The following is an 18,197-nucleotide window of genomic DNA, read 5'->3' as shown; positions in this document are numbered from 1 at the left end:
TCTTAATTTACAAAAGTTTGGATTTTAATCATTCAAGTTGGTGCTTTGGTTAATATTATTTTTTTGAGAAGTACTTAATGCTCTTTTTAGATTGACACCTAAAAAAATGATTTCAAGTCAAAACTACTTGTCTCAAACACCTAACAAATAAAATTTGGAGTAGTTGTACTACTTAGTTTATTTGTCAAGTTAAGCATGTTTTTCTTAAGATCTTACATTCATCACTCACTCAATATTAGAATCGCCAATGGTTAGGGTGTGACAACCTAATCTATTTTATGGTCGTAGTATTGTTTAAGTGGTGAATATAAGTGTTTATCATTCTACCATTTTAGGCTACACACTAAAAGGAGGATTACAGACCTTGGTGTTTGGGGTTAACCAAAGTAAAACATAAGAACTTGTCTAAGTAGTTCAAACTCAAAAGATGATGAGAAATATATTTTCCTTATTAAAAAAGATTTTGTCTCCTTAAGAATTTGTTAATATTTAGTTTTATGTTTATTGTTACTTGTTTATATTCACTTTAAACAAAAATCAATCAAAATATGTTCAACTCCATTATTTGTGCATTGACATATTTATGATTTATTTTATTAGGCAATTCCTTGTGGTTCGACATAAGCCTATACTATACTACAATTGAATCTTGAAAGAGGTGTAAATTGTAAAATAGTAAAGTGTTATCAATAAATTTATTTGTTGAAAACACATTTTAATATACAAAATTGATGAAGCTAACTTACTAACTTTTATTTATTGTTATTTACTTCCCACCATTTATTTATTCTTTAATACCAACCTTCCTTAAGAAGACGTTTGGTTTGTTAATAAGATGAACCCGAAAGGGTGTAGATAAATAAAAGGTCACTAAATTTATTATTCTTTTGTTCTTTATTTATTTATTTGTATCTAACAACTAACTATTCGTCACTTTTATATATTAGAATACCATTAAACCGGTGTTGGAATTTATTCCACAACACCAAGATGATATTCAAAGGTACTTAATAATTATGTAATAGGTAATTGCTTCGATACCATTATGTCAGCGTTAGAATTTATTCTAACAAAGCCGAGATGAGGCAAAGAAGGAATGACTTATTCACATGATTATTAAGAAAGTAAGTTGTAACTGGAATATTCTTGAAACCATTATACCGACTTTGGAATTTATTCTAACAAAGCCGAGATGGCGAACAAAGAATAAAACCGAGTTCTCTTACTTACAAAAGGAACATAACGAAAATGAGAGTATTAATCTTTCAACAAATTGGCACTGCTGTCAGGATGATTTGTTGAGAGGAGAAAACTCTAAAATAAAATACAAACACCGAACTACCCTTTCAACACCCCATCAAGTGTGTGTGATATTCATTGACTAGCTTGTTCCCCTTCTTTGCACTGTAGATTTCTTCTTGGAGGTTTCATATCCTAAACACATCCCCTTGATAGTATCTTTCTTTTAGATCTTCCCATACATCAAGGGTTGTATCCAAAGAACACTCTGCAATATTGACCTATCCAAAGAGTGATTGATCCATAAGAGGACAAGAGTATTGCATATGTCCCAAGATGCAAAAGCATGATCATGATGTGCTAGGTCTTGAAAGAGTGCCATCAATAAACTGAAGTTTATTCTTATACTTCAGTGCCATCAACATTTCCCTCAACCAGGAGTGATAATTGCCGCCTCGTAGAGGAGGTGTTACCAATACAGTTGCAGGGCTTTCACTAGGGTGCATATAGTAAAGGCTGGATGGGTTGTTAATGGGGTTGATGATGTTGACTGTGGTGGCCATCTATGAAAGAGGAGAGGAGATCTGGACAGGGGTGAGTAGTAGCAAAAGAATCAGAGAATCAGGCGCAACAAAGCATCAAAAAATGCTATGATACCATCTTAAAAAAATAGCATCCATTGAAGAAGAAAGAGGAAGAAATTCAATCGAAAAACAAGAAGATGAAAAAATACTTCTATATCTTTTATTGATCTTGAAACTATGGAATTACAAATCATGAAAAATAAAGCAAAGACCCAAAAACTATTTATAGCAAAAACCTAGCCGACTTAACTAACAAATCCTAACTGATTTACTAAAAATGGAAATGTTCCAACTAGAACAACAAATACAACACCAAGACTCGATAATCTTATTGATCTACCAAACTGATTCCTTTCTCCACCATAAGTATAAGTCATGGCTATATCATCTAGACCAATTTTTCCCATGAGAGTGGGCTTGTGAATGAATTGACTAAGAATGAAGGTGATGGCTTTCCCCTCAATATAATAAGTGAAAACATGGCTTCTGCTCATGCCTTGATGCAACTATGTTGTTTCGTTGCATATTGAAGATCCAGCATTCATTGATTGAGCCTGCACCACCACTTTGCCTTTACTGCAACAGCTAGAATGGGAATTATGTTTCCCTCTTACCCTGCAATACATAGAAGCAATCAAACCATGAGAATGAAGTAAATTTAACAGAAATTATGTTTATTTTAAGAATCATTTTCATTGCTTTCATTCCCTAAGCTTTTATTAAATAAAAGTTTTTGTTTATAACATAGGATACCAAAACCATGATGTAAATGCGTTTCGAAAACTTAGTAATGTAAAGGGCCTAAAACAAAAATAGCAAAATTCGCAATGGAACTTGTATATATGCTAATTAGGTGATAATAATTACTATGAAACCAAATTGCTAACCTCCACCATCAAGGAATAAAATATTGGTTTAATAGTGTAAGACTCTACTAGATCATTATGATGACCAAAAAGTTAAGGGTTCAATTTTTTAGAGCAACACTTATTGAGAGGGGTAACCATGTACCTCGAAAAAGATTGTTTTCTTATCCAAAAGGTGGAAGAATATTCTTGATAATATCAACAACAAAAAATTGTTAACACTCATTTCCACTATGTGGCAAATGTAAAATGCTATTATTCCTAGACAAAGTTCCTCTAAAATAAGTTTGTAAGTAAGTTGAACAATTATAAAATAAAAATAAATTAAATTATAAAATAAAGTATAGAACTCATTTAAGGATAATTGTGGACGAATGTGAATGCTCTAAATGATTTTAACTTGTGATGCATGCAAATAAATATATTTAAATTAATGTTAAACAAATTCCAACCAATGTAACTAATCATGAACTAGTGAATTGTTAATAAGTAATCTAAATTTAAACGGAAAACATTTTTCCAAAATAAGGTTCAAATGATTAGAATCCAAATAGTTCTTAACTTTACACAGGTTCACGTTAGTCTCAACTATCCACAATTCTTATTTTCTTGAAATAGTGGGTTGAACAATGAATGATTTTTCATTGAATTTGAAAACAATTTGGAATTGTGAATTGTGGCAAACATATAAAACTTCAATAGCACAAATTCACATCAAATTAAAAAACTAAACACAATACAATTTCTCAAATTTTCAATGTGATATGCAATGAACTATATTTGAATCTCTTAAAATTTATTCTAAACTTTAGGATCATAATATTTAGATATTGAAATGTAATCTAGATAATGCATATTTAGGGAAGATAATTTAGAAGAATGAAGGTCATAGACATGAAAAATCTAATCAGATGATGAATGTGTAAAAATAACTGAAAGATGAATACTGTTATACAATCAAGATTATTCATTTGAAGCACACTTGAATATATTGATAGAGAATACAATGAAGTTATATATCTTTATTTAACCCAAATCTATGATGGAACATTTATACTTTTAGAGTATCTCTTCCCAGTAGATAACTTATCTTCTCCAGCTAATAAAAGTATAACATATGATGAATGTGTACTATTTTGTTTCGTTTTAGAAATATTTTTATAAAAAATAATTAAATAGGACACATGTCATGATTTTATTGGTAGGATGAGATAACCTATCTCCTTGTACCAGGAGATGCATTATTCTCTTTATAGTTTTTTTTGTCTTTCTAAGTCTTTATACCCAACTGTTCTTTATGACAGAAGTTTATCCATTCTAATTATAAAAGTTAGAATACCAAATTGACTACATATCACTTGACTACCATAAATCTTATCTATAACAATTGCATTTTTTTCATGAAGAGAGATTTCCTTTCAATTCTCACTCTTTTTCATGAAGATCGATATATTTCTTTAATTAAATCTCTTTCAGAATTTTATTTGTAGTTTTGTCCTTCATAAAAAAAGAAATAAAATCTTCATTACCTACAGAATAATTACAACATGTTCACAGTCATAATTTTTTTATTAAATTATACTAATTAAAATGATAGCTCTACTTGTTGGTAGGACATTATGCACCCTATGAGATACCTTGGTTGAACAAAAAAAGTAAAATAATGGCTCCAATTTTAGCCATTGGATGTTTAAACCTAATTATCTAAAATCGGATAGATATGGAGCAGGAAGCAGCACCCCATCCTCTTCTTTCTTTGAGGTCTATTTACGAGTTATATTTTAGAGGAAAATAAAATACTTAAAAATCATGAAATACCCTTTTGAAATAATTCTCAAATTGTTTATATATATTATTTTTTATCTAAATAAATTCACCATCAACTTGTGTAACTCTCTTTTTCACGTGGGACCCCTTGGATTGTAAGGAGATAAAGGGGAATGGTGGACAGTTTTTGTTGCAGTGGATTATTTGTTCGTTCAGCTTTATTTTGTTCCTATGAATTCATGATATAAAAATTAGTTAACGATACACTGTCTCAATATAATATAATAATTATATTCATCATGTTTTCATTGGTTAAAACTGATCGATTAGCCAGTTTTCAATTGAATCCTAACCGTCATATGAACCAATTTTTATTTAAAATTAATTTTTTAATAAAAATAAAAAATTATTAGTTCTCTTATTGATTTTATATCATTAATGTATATATAAATTCATAGACATTAGATTTAAATAGTGAATCACGGTGAATAATTATAGCAGTATACCCTGATCATTTAATTACTAAGACACTATTAATAGCACTACCATAAATAGTTTTCGGTTAAACGTAGAGTAAATTACACTGACATCCCCTGAGTTTTAGCGAAATTATATAAACTATCTCTCACTTTTCTACACCTACGTAGACCCCCTAATTTTTATACTTTGATTACACTAATCACCTCTGCATGAGAATTAAATGTAATTTTTTAAATAAAAAAAGTGTGATAAATGCAATTAAATTAAACTAAACATGGTATATTGTGGAGACAAGTCCAAATAATATATGAGTCCATACCTCTTTATTATTTTGGTTGGTTACGATATAGTATAAGAGCAATTTAAATAATATATCTTTAGAATTGTTGATGCATTTTATAACAAAAAATATTAAAGATACATTGATTTGTATATTATTTGTTCTCACAATGTACCATGTTTTGTTTAACATAATTGCATTTATCACATTTTTTGGTTTAAAATATTACATTAAATTATCATGCGGGGGTGGTCAGTGCACCATGTATCCTAGAAAAATCACTGCACCCAAAATTTGTTCGGTTTCATGTCGGTTGCATTTTAATAATAGCGTAAATCAATACATAACTTCCCTCATGGTGTAATTTTCATTTCCTATTTTGCCCTTCACATTATTTAATTTTTACAAAAAAACTATATAATCCTAAGCAACTACCACCAATACATTAATTAACCATATATCTCACATTAAATTAAACATTATCATAAACACAAAAAATATAATATAAAGTACAACAAACACACAAATACTTTATAATTCAAAAAATGAAATATATAAAAATTGAATATGTAGTATTACACAATATTCACCGGCAGGCATGAAGTGCATGTACACACTAGTTATCTACATAGGGAAAACACAAAACAACCACCCATCATGGTATAATTTGTGTTTTCCTATTTTGCCCTTAATATCTTTTTATTTTTACCAAAAAAATTATATAATATTATTTTCTTATTATATCCTTATTATCTTCTTATTTTAAAAGTGTATTTAAAAAATTGAATATTAGACCAATTGAATAAATTCAACCGTAAATTTAGCACAAAAAATTATATATCAGTTTATAAAATATAATCTATACATTGCAAACGATAGGAAAGCGGGTTAACAGGCACGACAGTGCATGTCAACATGCTAGTTTGTATAAAGATTAATATACATACAATATATCGTTTGTCATCTATTTAAATTATTCTTTTTAAAATGTCAATAATAATTAGGCTAATTTACATGTGTCTATTTCTGATTGGTCCAAAAAAGAGTTAAAAAAATTAATTTTTTATAAATTTTAGTTTTTTAAAACTTTTTTGGACCAATTAGAAACCAGCACATGTTATGACAAAAATAATTTAAAAATATAATAACTTCAACTGGCAGTAAATAGTTTATAGCATGCTCTATTTATATAATTATTTTCCTGTTGACCTTCATGGATATTTAAAACAGACCCGACATAATAAGACAAGTGATAAGACTTGGTGTATGACTCAAACCTTTATCTTACATAAACAAAAGAGTAAATTACAATGGTAATTTAATTAAAATTACATAAAGCATTCCTCTTTTTTTATACTCACATAAATACTCATAATTTATATTCGTATATATACCAATTTGCACCAAATATGACCGTAATCTTTTAAATAAAATATATGTTGAATGTAATTTTGTGAAACTATGTGAGATTTCTATATAATTTACTTTAAGTAATTAATTATAAGATTTAATATGTATATATTGATAGTATAAGATATTTTTATATTGTTAGCAAATCATTCTGTATTCATATGTTAACCATCATTAACTCTCAACTAAAATTAATACAAATCAATTGTGAATAAAATATATTTATAGTGTAAAAAACTTTATATTGAGTGTGTAGATTTCACATTCTTAATTATATATTAGTTAAGATAAATTTATCACTTTGTATATTTTTATATAGAATTTGATTATAAAATTACTCTTCTCATTTGTATATTTAATAATCAAATTCTATTTTCAAAATTGTAAATGACCAATTTATTTTAACTAATGTATAACTAATTAATCAAGAGTAAATTAACCGACATTTCTTGGAATTTAACTTAAAAGTGTAATAAGCATGTATTATTAGTGTAAAATTTAAGCACAATCAATATACTATTCAACATTTATTTATATTACTTATATTAAAAATTGATGATCAAACATGAATAACAGACAATACAATAATAATATAACAATCTTCTTTTATACGATCAAAATGCATATATCTTTTTCTTTTAACTTAATTATAATTATCATGATTTCTAGTTGAATGTAATGTATATATGTAAACTATAGATGGTTGTGTGAGTGAAAAAGGGAAAGGTACTCTGAATGTACTCTAAATCATATGTTCTAAACATGCATTAAAAATATTGAATAATGCTTCATACACATCTCCCATTTGCTTTGGGAAAGAAATTACAAGGTTATCCAATTATGGATCTTTATAATTTTAAGAGTAAATTATACCAACATCTACTGAGTTTTAGTGAAATTATATAAATCACTCTTCAATTTTTTACACTTACACAAACCCTTTATTTTTTAATACTTTGATTACTCTGACCATCGCTGCATGAGAAATAAGTGTAATTTTTTAAATAAAAATGTGATAAATGCAATTAAGTTAACCAAAACAACATGGTTTATTGTCGAAACAAGTCCATAGAATATGAGTCACTACCTCATTATTATTTTTAGTTCGTTACGATAAAGTATAAGAGTGATTTAAATAATATCTCTTTAGAACTGTTGATACATTTTGTAACAAAAAATAATGAAGATACATTGATTTGTATATTATTTGGTCTTGTCTCAATGATATATGTTTTGTTTAACTTAATTGTATTTATCATATTTTTTGTTTAAAAGATTACACTTATTTTTCATGAATAGATGATTTGTATAATTTCATTAAAACTCAGGATCAGGATGTTAATATAATTTACTACAATTTCAATTAATCCATTAATTTTGAAATGGATGGTGATGCAACATATCCTATTTGTTAGGACCGCCTAATAACATCTTCACATTAGGGATAAGTCCAGGAAAAAAAATGATAAAAACAAAACGAATTCGATTAACAGATATTGTGAAAAAAATCTTATAATTCAAAATTTTCAGCTGAGCTATATCGGAAGCTATCAAATAAGGTGAATGTTGCTTCTGGGCTTAAATTTTTATAAATAAATATTAACTTTTTTCCTTCCCTATCTGCCACAATTTTTCAACAGTGATTTTTCTGCCCAAACCCACAATATTCTAATGTTACTCATGAGCTTTTGTCTTAACTTCTGAATAGTTTTCATATAGTGATTTGTAACAAAAGGAAACTTGTATGCACAGGAACTTCAAATTTATGAAGTCCCAATTACAAAAGGGAATATAAAATTATGATCCTTCAAGAGAGTCAGTAATGTGTTACAGAGATAAAAATTACAAAAAAAAAATGTAAATTACTACATGTAAAAAATGACAATTCTTGATATACACAAATTATACATCACTGAACTAATACAATTACAAAATCAACCCCAAGGGGAAAACTTGGACTAAAAAATCATATGGATTGAATGGGTAATGAAAGAAATGCAACTAAGTTTCCTACTACATAAAACTAATCAGCCATGCATGCACCAAATAATAAGACCAAATTTATCTACCAATGGCAAATAAATCTTCCCAAGTGAGGCAATGAGACAAAGAAGAGACATAATTTGAAGGCTGAATCAAGCCCTTTTCCCAATTATCCAATTTCCTAGTTATGAATCATGAATGCACCAAACATTAGGATCAATTGATCTAACAATACCCATGTTCTTTTCCTAGTTATCAAATTTCTTAGGTTGGTGCCATTGCGCCAAACTTCTTAACAACGAACCGAGGAATGAACTTCTTGTAGGCAACACTTTCTTGGCGCATAAATGTTTTCCTCCCAAGTCTGTGAAAACTGGATCCATATCCTTGCTTCTCTGAGTTCTTTCAATCTGCATAATATACAAACAAATACATTTTGGTTAAGAAAACAAGTGCAGAAGTTCATCTTGTCTTATACAGAAAAGGTACAATTCTGCATCTTATCTACTCTAGTAATAAGGAAGTTAGAGATGACATAAATCATTGGCCAAATTACCTTGCTTATTTTTCCATCTTTCAAATAGTACCGAATACCAGACCAGTTGATACATTGAGAAAAATGAGACCGAACCGCGGATATAGGGTATAGAAAGTTATCCACCAGCATTGCAACAAATACCTGCTCAAAAGAAATCACATTATTATTTTACCAACTACTAATCAACAACATTTCACCTTCCTTGGAATAATATTATATTTATATAAGTATATATGTAAGTATTTCCAACATATATTGACTCAAGTCTTTGCATAGTTCCTCTATTTTATAATTGATCTTTTAGTTCAATATTTTTATGTCAATTCTTGTTATAGCAGCAGATACCCCATGTACTTGCCTATGTCAGTTCTTCACGCTTGAATTCTCTTCTGACGATTTTGGTTCGATTATAATTTATGTTCCTTTAATCAATATTTATAATATGTAAAGTCTAAAAGCATTGCATCAGTGTTAACCTTGGGTTATTATTGTTACCTTCACAAAATTGGCATACAAGGCTGATAAAGAATTACTAAAGATGCATTACTACAGTAGGATAAGTGATTAATCAAATCTACCCACAGAAAACAAGGGAAAATACTTACAAGACACCAGTTATATGAAGCGAGAGAAAGTTGTGGTGCCTCTGGAGACAACATGTTGCACAGTTGAACTTCTATCCTTGTCAAGTTCCACATCGAAACAAGCTCGACAAGAGTGCATATGGCTAGGATGGTCACGAGCACTAACCCTGGGAAAAGGCATATATTAAAATGTAAAAACTGAATGTAAAGGTTAATCCAAAAGTTCATCTCAATAAAGCAGTTCTCCCATTTTTCTTTTCCTTTTCACAAGCCCTGTCTATTTATTGAAAATACATGCAACTTATAATAATGAGTAAGAGAATGTTACTGTTGGATTTAAATTCCATGTGCCATATCATTGAATTACTGAATGGAACAAATAATCCACACAAAATGATCACAGTCAATGGATAGACCTCATTTCTCTATTTTATTTTAATACCCCATAGGGGTAAGACAGTAAAAAAAAAAATATAAATAACTTCTTACAAGTTCGTATATAAGTACGATTATAACTTCCATAAAACAAAAATAAATACTAATAATAATAATAATAATAATCCACACAAGTGAAATTCCTTCATTAAAGATGAACAACTTATAATTTTGGATATAAAACCAGAGATAATCATAGAGAATAGAGAGCTGCTAACACTGCAAACAAGTTTATCAATAATCCCCATTCATCACTAGAATCCATCCAATTTGTTTACTCATGAATAAACACTAACAACCTACCTAAAAAGGAAAAGTAGTATGCTCACCACCAAAAGTGTAGGGCGTCTCTTCAAATGAGTACGGCTTATTATAAAATCTTAATGCTGCAACAACATGAATCAATGCCATAAAATACGGTGTTACGAATCCCCATGACGCCCAACTGTGGAATGCAAACAATGCACGGTTCATCAACCAGTTAACATTTGTTATGTACGACTCCAAAACGAATGTTTGTTTCCTCAAGTAATTCCAGTACCTGCACTTTTAAAAAAAATTCAAACACTGAATATGCAAAGAAACATCGATTTCAGAGAAGAGTAGTAATCACACACAAACCTTCCAAAATTGAGATCACTTGCGAGGGGATGGGGAAAGACAGCAACTGGAGGCGAACTGATGAGCCTTTTATGAGCCCCTGTTAGGGATAGTAATTATTTGTTAGAATATTAGGTTATTGTTTCAAGAGACTTACGAACTCAGGAAAGAGAAGTTAACAAGTCTACAGAAAAGAGAATCGAACAGAACTAATGTGCTGTGATTGACTGAATCTGAACTGAAAAGGAGAAAGAGCTCGCCCAAGGGTTTTCCCTTCAACAAAGAGATTTTCCTTTTACAACTGAAGTAATGCTCAATTCTGAAAAATAACAAATCTAAATCCCCTTTTCTGTTCTTTCGCCTCTATCCTGCTAAAATATTTGATCACCCCCTCATTTATCTTTTCTGATTGCTCTGTCTTTCCTTTATTCTTCCGAGTATATACCTTTTTGGGTCCCATCCTAGTCTTATCATGCTAGTGGTCTTATTGGGCTAGGATTGCAATAATCACAGTACACTACTACTTCACCTAGATTACTGTTATCATAAATGGGAGAGGTAGTGGTTTGAATTAATCATAACAATCTTATTAGTAAAAAATATACATTCTCTCTTTTCCCTATTATTCCTACTGCAATGAACAGCATAATAAACAGGAACAGAATAGGAGATTATTTTAAGTATATGGCCAAATAAATGAAGTATATTATTCTAATTTAATTACTAGAAGGTTGTTGTATTTTTTTCTATAAACAATCACAAACATCAGAGACAATTTTTTAGTTTCTTAAAGGAACTGTTTAGGAAATAGAAACATCAGTACCAACAAGGCGTTGGTCTAATGGTATAAAGTCACATTAGATCCCCAGATTGACCAAAAGGTCAAGGTTCCATTCATGTGAGCAACACTTGTTGGGAGGGACAGTCATGCATCCTGAAAAAGATTAGTTCTTTACTCATAAGGTGAGGGGGTACTCTTGGTTATACCAAAAAAATCAGAAACATCATTCTCTTTAACACTTTGTTTACTGAAGAAAATGTTGCCCAAACAAAAACTAACACAGAACGTACATTTTCTGCAATTTGTTCATGAATAAACATCAAACGACTACAAGAAAATGCTCATAACATTGTTAAACCTTACTACAAAGAATCAACTCCTCTATGCATCAAACATCATTTCATCATTATTTTCATTGAGCAAAATGCAGATAAAGCAATTATATATGAAGATCAAAGTGCTCTATAATTTTTTTTATAACAGAACCAGAGACGTACCAGCTACGGCCGCAAGAGTCATATCATCAGAATATCCTCCATTTTTAAGTCCCGATACTAAACCATAACGATCTTGCCTAAAGTCGTCAGCATGCATCTGGGCAATAACTAAATAGTTAAGAGTGCAAGTTTTTTCTTCTTCAAAGCATCGATTAAAAACAGAAATGTTAAAAGCTACTTGCCATCATGCACCCTCCCCACAGAAAGAATGTCTTTCCACCAGTGGCAAAGCCCATTGAACAAGGCTGTCAAAAAAAGATCAGGAACAAACGAGTTAAAGAATTACAGTTAAATATTATGAATATTACCAAAAGCCTAAATGAAAATTTATCTAATTAATTCTGAGACTGAAGTCAAATTTAATTAGCTAAGCTTCACCTATAGGTTTAATACCAAAGCAAATAGAAAATAAAACACATAATCTTATATGCAACACGTGCTGCAGACATTGGAGATAAAAAGCATGAGGTAGTTGTGTACCATATGGTATTCATAGATGCAATAACTTCCTAGACTTCCAGATGGCAGATCAAGAGGGTATCCAGTTTGAATAAATATCTGTTGAGAATCAAAACAGTTGAGGCCATAATCAAATAATTTAGACAAGTGTAACCATGTTATTCTAATTAAAATCTTAAAAAAAGAATAACAAGAAACAATTTTATACTTCAGGTTTCTTTTCCATCTCGCGAGTCAGGGCCCCGATTGATCCAGGATGTACCCTAACATCATCATCCAAAAACAATACATACTTGCTGCGTTTATGCATTTTCTCCACTCCAACCTGAAAAGGTGCCAATGCCAAGTAATACTAACTAGTTGGTAAAATGCATCTAACAAGGACAACCTAATAAATCACCAAAAATGAAAATGTCTCGATATTTTCATTCAATAAGTTAAGTAGGTCCTTTGCACATATGTCTTCCTTTGCCTAGTAAATGTTATATAGGGGAGATGCTTCACAAAAACTAGTTAACGAAACAATTAAGATCATCCCCAATTTCAAATTTTCAACAGATTAATTTGACTTCAAATAAATGTAAGAAATACAAGACTAAGGTTTTCAGTACAACATGGACCATGGGCTTACTTTGTATTAGAAAACACTACCAATATATATCAAACAGAATTTCATACCAATTGATTGTGAATTTTTTGGCTACAAGTTGTTGACAAACCAGCTTCAATGATCTTTGCATCAACATAATCCTGCATACATCCAACAAGCATCCAACATAGTGAGATGCAAAGAGGAATATCAGATACAGCTTAGCTGCAACAGATTAATGCAACAACACCAAAGCAACAGAATCAATCTCAGTGTGGAAGTGTCGATGGTTCAGGGAGAAAATGAAATGAGTTTAAGATTGCAAGACTTAATATGAAATAATTACAATCATGAATTTTAAAAGAAGATTTTGTGACTTATTTATACCTCAAATTCTAATATTAGTTGTGATACAGCATGGTAAGCAGGATCCTCAGTACTTTCTACCACAAAAAGGAATTCTACAGGGCCGCCATAAAGAGATGTTATCTGCATTTAAGGAGAGAAACAGATTTAGAATCATAATGAACCAAAACTCTTCATTAAAAGGTCAGACCAAAAAACAAAAAGGCAAAACAATGGTGAACAAAGTAAACCCCAAGTATAAGCTGGAGAAGTATTTAAAGATTACAATCTAAAATATATTTTAATTTAAAAAGTATCTTAATTAAGGTCAACATGTTCCAGTTGCACATATCCTATAAGTTCTCACCTGACTTCTCCAATTGTGGAGATTATGTTCTCCGAACCCTTTTAGGGGCATAACTACTGTCACTCTTGGAAGATTGGCCTGATTGGAGTGCTCAAGTTCATTAATATCATGAGAAAGGAAAGATAAGCTATTGCCATTCTTCATGCTATCGGTCATTCGTTTTATCTCTCTGTTCCTGTAAAGGGGGGGATGCTGTAAGTTTCTGGTTAAGATGACAATGGAAGTGTTTCCTAACTCAGACAACAAAGAGTACCTGACACGAGCAGCAAGAGCCCACCCCAAAGCAAGTACTAAGCATATTATACATCCCTGCAGAGAAACATAAAATTCAGGTTTTGGTACATAAAATTCAGATTCTTATGATATGGTACCACGATATATTTCCTCGAGCAACAAGGAGGAAGAATGCATCATAAAATTTCTATGAAACTTGTGTAAATAATTATCAAGCAAAGATGCAAGTAGTCATGCAACTGAAAGGCAAAAGCAAAATGACTATCTAATTGATACATAAGCACGACACTAATATACTAAGCATGTATTCTGATACTTTTTCAGTCAACAAGCATGCGATTTACAGCTTCAGTTTGATACGCAACCCAGGGAAAGAGCCCTTTCCAGTTTCAACAATGCATTACTTTCTATTTCTACAATGTTGCTTGTCTTACAAGTATGGATTCTACATGTGGATTCAAAGCCTTCCTGATATCTCAACTACAAGGATAACAGATGCCAAATCTGTCAGTGCGACAGATAGGATGCAACCCAGAACAGTGATGCCTCAGTTATCATAATTTGAGGATAAAATCAGTGAAAAAGATTCATAGGAAAAAGTATAGATTGTACATCTAAATACTACACATTCAAATATAGTTGAAGACTATCCACGTCCTTTGAAGCCAAACTAGGTCACTGTTTATTAACCTATAACTAAACCATTTGATCCACTTTGTGGTAGCAGCAATAGATTCCAACAGAAATGCATAATAAACTTAAATCCATGTACTTTCAAGTCGTCCTAAGCTGTTCAATAAAAAAAAAGGGAAAATTTTACAAAACCCCCTTAAACTTTATGTATTTTGTAAATAGGTACCATAAACTATTTTTTCTTCTTAATTACTCCTTAAACTTTAACTATTTGTGAAATTAGTCCCTACACATATATAATTTTAAATTACTAACCATGAAAAGAATGAGAGATGAAGCATTCAGCAATGTTAACTAACCTGCTGCATCAAAGTAATTAACATAGTACAGGAAACAGAATAGGGACATTGTCTGTGGTTTAAATTTTTGTTTTGCTAGGCCTCTATATAGTGCACATTGCACAAACATAATAGAGCAAGTGTTCAAATGTAATAATAAAAAGTAAAAAAGAAGAAGAAAAGGGAAATGAAATAGAATAGGAATGAAACATCTTTCTGCATTATGGACAGATAGAGAGTGCTCTATCCAACACTGTGTTTTCATCTGTTATTTTAGGAATTTAAGGTTTTATGTATGTAAAGACTAATTCCACTAACAGTTAAAGTTTAAGGAGTAATTAGGGGAAAAATAGTTTATAATGTTTAGTTGCAAAAGACATAAAATTAAACTGGATTTTGTGAACTTTTCCAAAAAAAAAACCTCTTACACATCTGCAAGATACACATAACCTCACATCTTGGAATATGTACCAGCATCATAATATAATAAGTGTCGAGAAAATAAGGTGAGACGATTAACCAATGGTTCAAAATCTGCAGAACCAGCAGATGTGAGGTGATGTATGCATCTACTCAAACCAAAAGCATATTGCTTCCTAATTGCCTTAGTTGTATATCAATGTGGCCTTAGACTTCGATTGTAAAAAAAATTGTTTTTTTGTGCGGGACCGATAGCAGAAGACTAAGGTATTGAAAAACAAAGGATTTTTCATACACACTTAGTGGGGTCTGTGCTAGGCTTCACTTAATGGGACCTAGAGAAAGTAGATGTAGACAGCTTTACCCACAAGCGGAGAGGTTGTTTCGAGTATTTTGAACATATGACCTCATAGTCACTAAACACCAACTTTATTCTTTTTTATAAGGTAACTAAAATCAATCATAATCTAAGGACAAGGGAATTGAATTGCCATAGAGCTAGTAAAAAGCAACAAGTTCACAGTATTCCCAAAGCTATAAAAGTCATTAGATGATAGAAAGAAAACAATATCTACCATTTGAACAAAACTTAGTTCAAGAATGTACTTTTAGAATCTAAAAACAGCAAGGCACAAAACAACAATAATTGAAAATAGCATCTAAACCAAAATTCCAACAAAACAAAAGACTTAAGCTCAATTATTGTATAAGAATCCCAGTAAAGTACACAGCAAAAAGGAAGAAACAAAAAAAGAATCAGTTTTAATTGATGGGTATGAGAGAAAATAAAGTGATTGATGAAAAAGTGAGAAACCTGGATCTGAATGAAAATAGCAAATGGAGTACAAAGGATTGTACTGAGAGAGAAGAGAAACGAGTCGAGAGAGTGCAACGAAAGCATAATGGCTATGTATAACTGAAACCTTTCTCTATGTCACTGTTTCTAGTTTCTGTTCAGAGTAACGTATATGTCTTTCTCAAATCGCCATGAACAACGTTGAGAGAGAGAGAAAACGACGAACAGAGAAAGGAAAGAGGTGAAGAATGAGAGAGCGCCTAGTTTTATATTTGCAATTGCAACACTCGTCAGCTTGGCTTCTTCCTTAGCTTGTGCTTCTAAGTATGACTAACACTGAATTTATTTATTTATATATTCATATATATTAATATAAACTAATTTTTATGTTTATCATGATTCATACATTATTTTTTATATTTATTGTTATTATATACATAAAAAAGATTATATTTATTTATATATATATATATAAAATCTTTTTAAGTATTTTTCAAATTGTAATTAATTATTTGAGTTCTCCAAATGTATCATTCGAATGAACCGAACAGTTCGCAAACTTTAACCGAGCCGAATTCGAGCTAAAAAAATAACTCGTATCGAACTCGAGTCGAGTTTCGAGTTGAGTTAATCCTTATCGAGCTGAATTCGGGTTCTGTTCGGTTCAACTGGTTTTCAGCCCTACTTCTAAGTACTTATTTCACTTATTCAATTTTTTTTTAAATTTATCAATTTGATTCCTAACAAATTGAAAAGGTCAAATTAATCTCAAGAAAATTGTACATATAAATTATATTGATTATTTTTAGGGTTAAATTAGTTCATACTCGATTTTATAAAGCATACTAAAAATGACTATTTTGACTTCAATTCATTAATTTTAGAGACCATTTTAGGTTTTTCAATTTTTGAGAGACCAAACTAGTAAGGTAAAAAAAACATGAGAAAATAAAATGAGTATTTACTCTTTATTAAAAGAAGAGTGTAATATCTAAATATTTATATATAATCATTATATTATTAATTTTTTATTTCCCACATATATCCTTGTATTGGAGGCAATCGTGTCCGAACTGGGAACATTAACAGATATGTGAGACTAATTTTCACAACGAGTATTTTTTTCATCCACTAAATTCAAACCCAAAACCTTACTTAAGGGGAATCAAACATTGATCCAACACTCGGTACTTAATTTGTATTGGTTTAGGAGTCAATTATAATTAAAACTCATAATTACAATTAAAAATCATTTGTATTAAACTAAGATATATGAAGTAGATGATATACTTTGCATCTACATTTTCTCTCTCTTAAGAAATAGTGTTTAGTTCCTTACTAATGACAAATATTTTTTGAGATGAGAACATAGGTGCTTAGATCTTTGATAGAGATTCCTAGATACACAAATTTTAAATCTAGGTCTTGCTTAATGATGAATGTTTTTTAGCACATTTATGAACATAGTTTCTAGAGGTTTGATGCATGGATAAGTTACATACTCCCATTAATATTACTAACTTTACTGGACAAATAATCTAAAAAACACTTATGATAAAGATGAAAATCTCACACTTCAAAATTATATTTTTGGGACATCAAAACATTCATTATACTTAAACACAAGAAATAGGAAAATACCATCAATTTTCTCCCCTAATAGGAAAATATTGTTCTCTTGTATTTTTTTAATTTTAAAATCTCTTAAACAACATAGAATACAAATATGATTTTATAAAAAAAAATTTATTTTATGAGTGATTTTTCAGGTTTCAAATTTACATTTTTCACTCACTTTATCCTGTTAGTTATCATTTTCTCATATTTTAAGAATGGCAAATGTTAAACTCTCCTAGTATTTTAGCTTGTAAGGGAAAGAGACTCACCTAAAACATTTTTTTTCTTCTAAAAAACGGACATCAAATATTTAATACGATCAACACACACGTTAAAAACAAATTTAATAACTTTT

The 18,197-nt window shown here is 30.2% G+C and overlaps 1 protein-coding gene across 1 annotated transcript; it reads right to left on the bottom strand.

The window, feature by feature from the left end:
• Positions 8,488-16,502, bottom strand: LOC109330508. Its single transcript, XM_019564713.1, has 14 exons — positions 16,244-16,502; positions 14,058-14,113; positions 13,805-13,979; positions 13,480-13,581; positions 13,182-13,253; positions 12,712-12,828; positions 12,525-12,602; positions 12,227-12,289; positions 12,045-12,141; positions 10,788-10,866; positions 10,496-10,707; positions 9,753-9,898; positions 9,166-9,288; positions 8,488-9,019 (listed from the first exon to the last, which is right to left on the bottom strand). Exons 1-14 carry the CDS (start codon positions 16,328-16,330, stop codon positions 8,858-8,860), a joined length of 1,569 nt encoding a protein of 522 aa, XP_019420258.1. The 5' UTR covers positions 16,331-16,502; the 3' UTR covers positions 8,488-8,857.

Source organism: Lupinus angustifolius, chromosome LG17 (assembly GCF_001865875.1).
Source record: "Lupinus angustifolius cultivar Tanjil chromosome LG17, LupAngTanjil_v1.0, whole genome shotgun sequence".
In the NCBI taxonomy this organism is placed as follows: domain Eukaryota; kingdom Viridiplantae; phylum Streptophyta; class Magnoliopsida; order Fabales; family Fabaceae; genus Lupinus; species Lupinus angustifolius.
The sequence above is the reverse complement of the archived record's forward strand: the minus strand, read 5'-3'. Positions and strand labels throughout refer to the sequence as shown.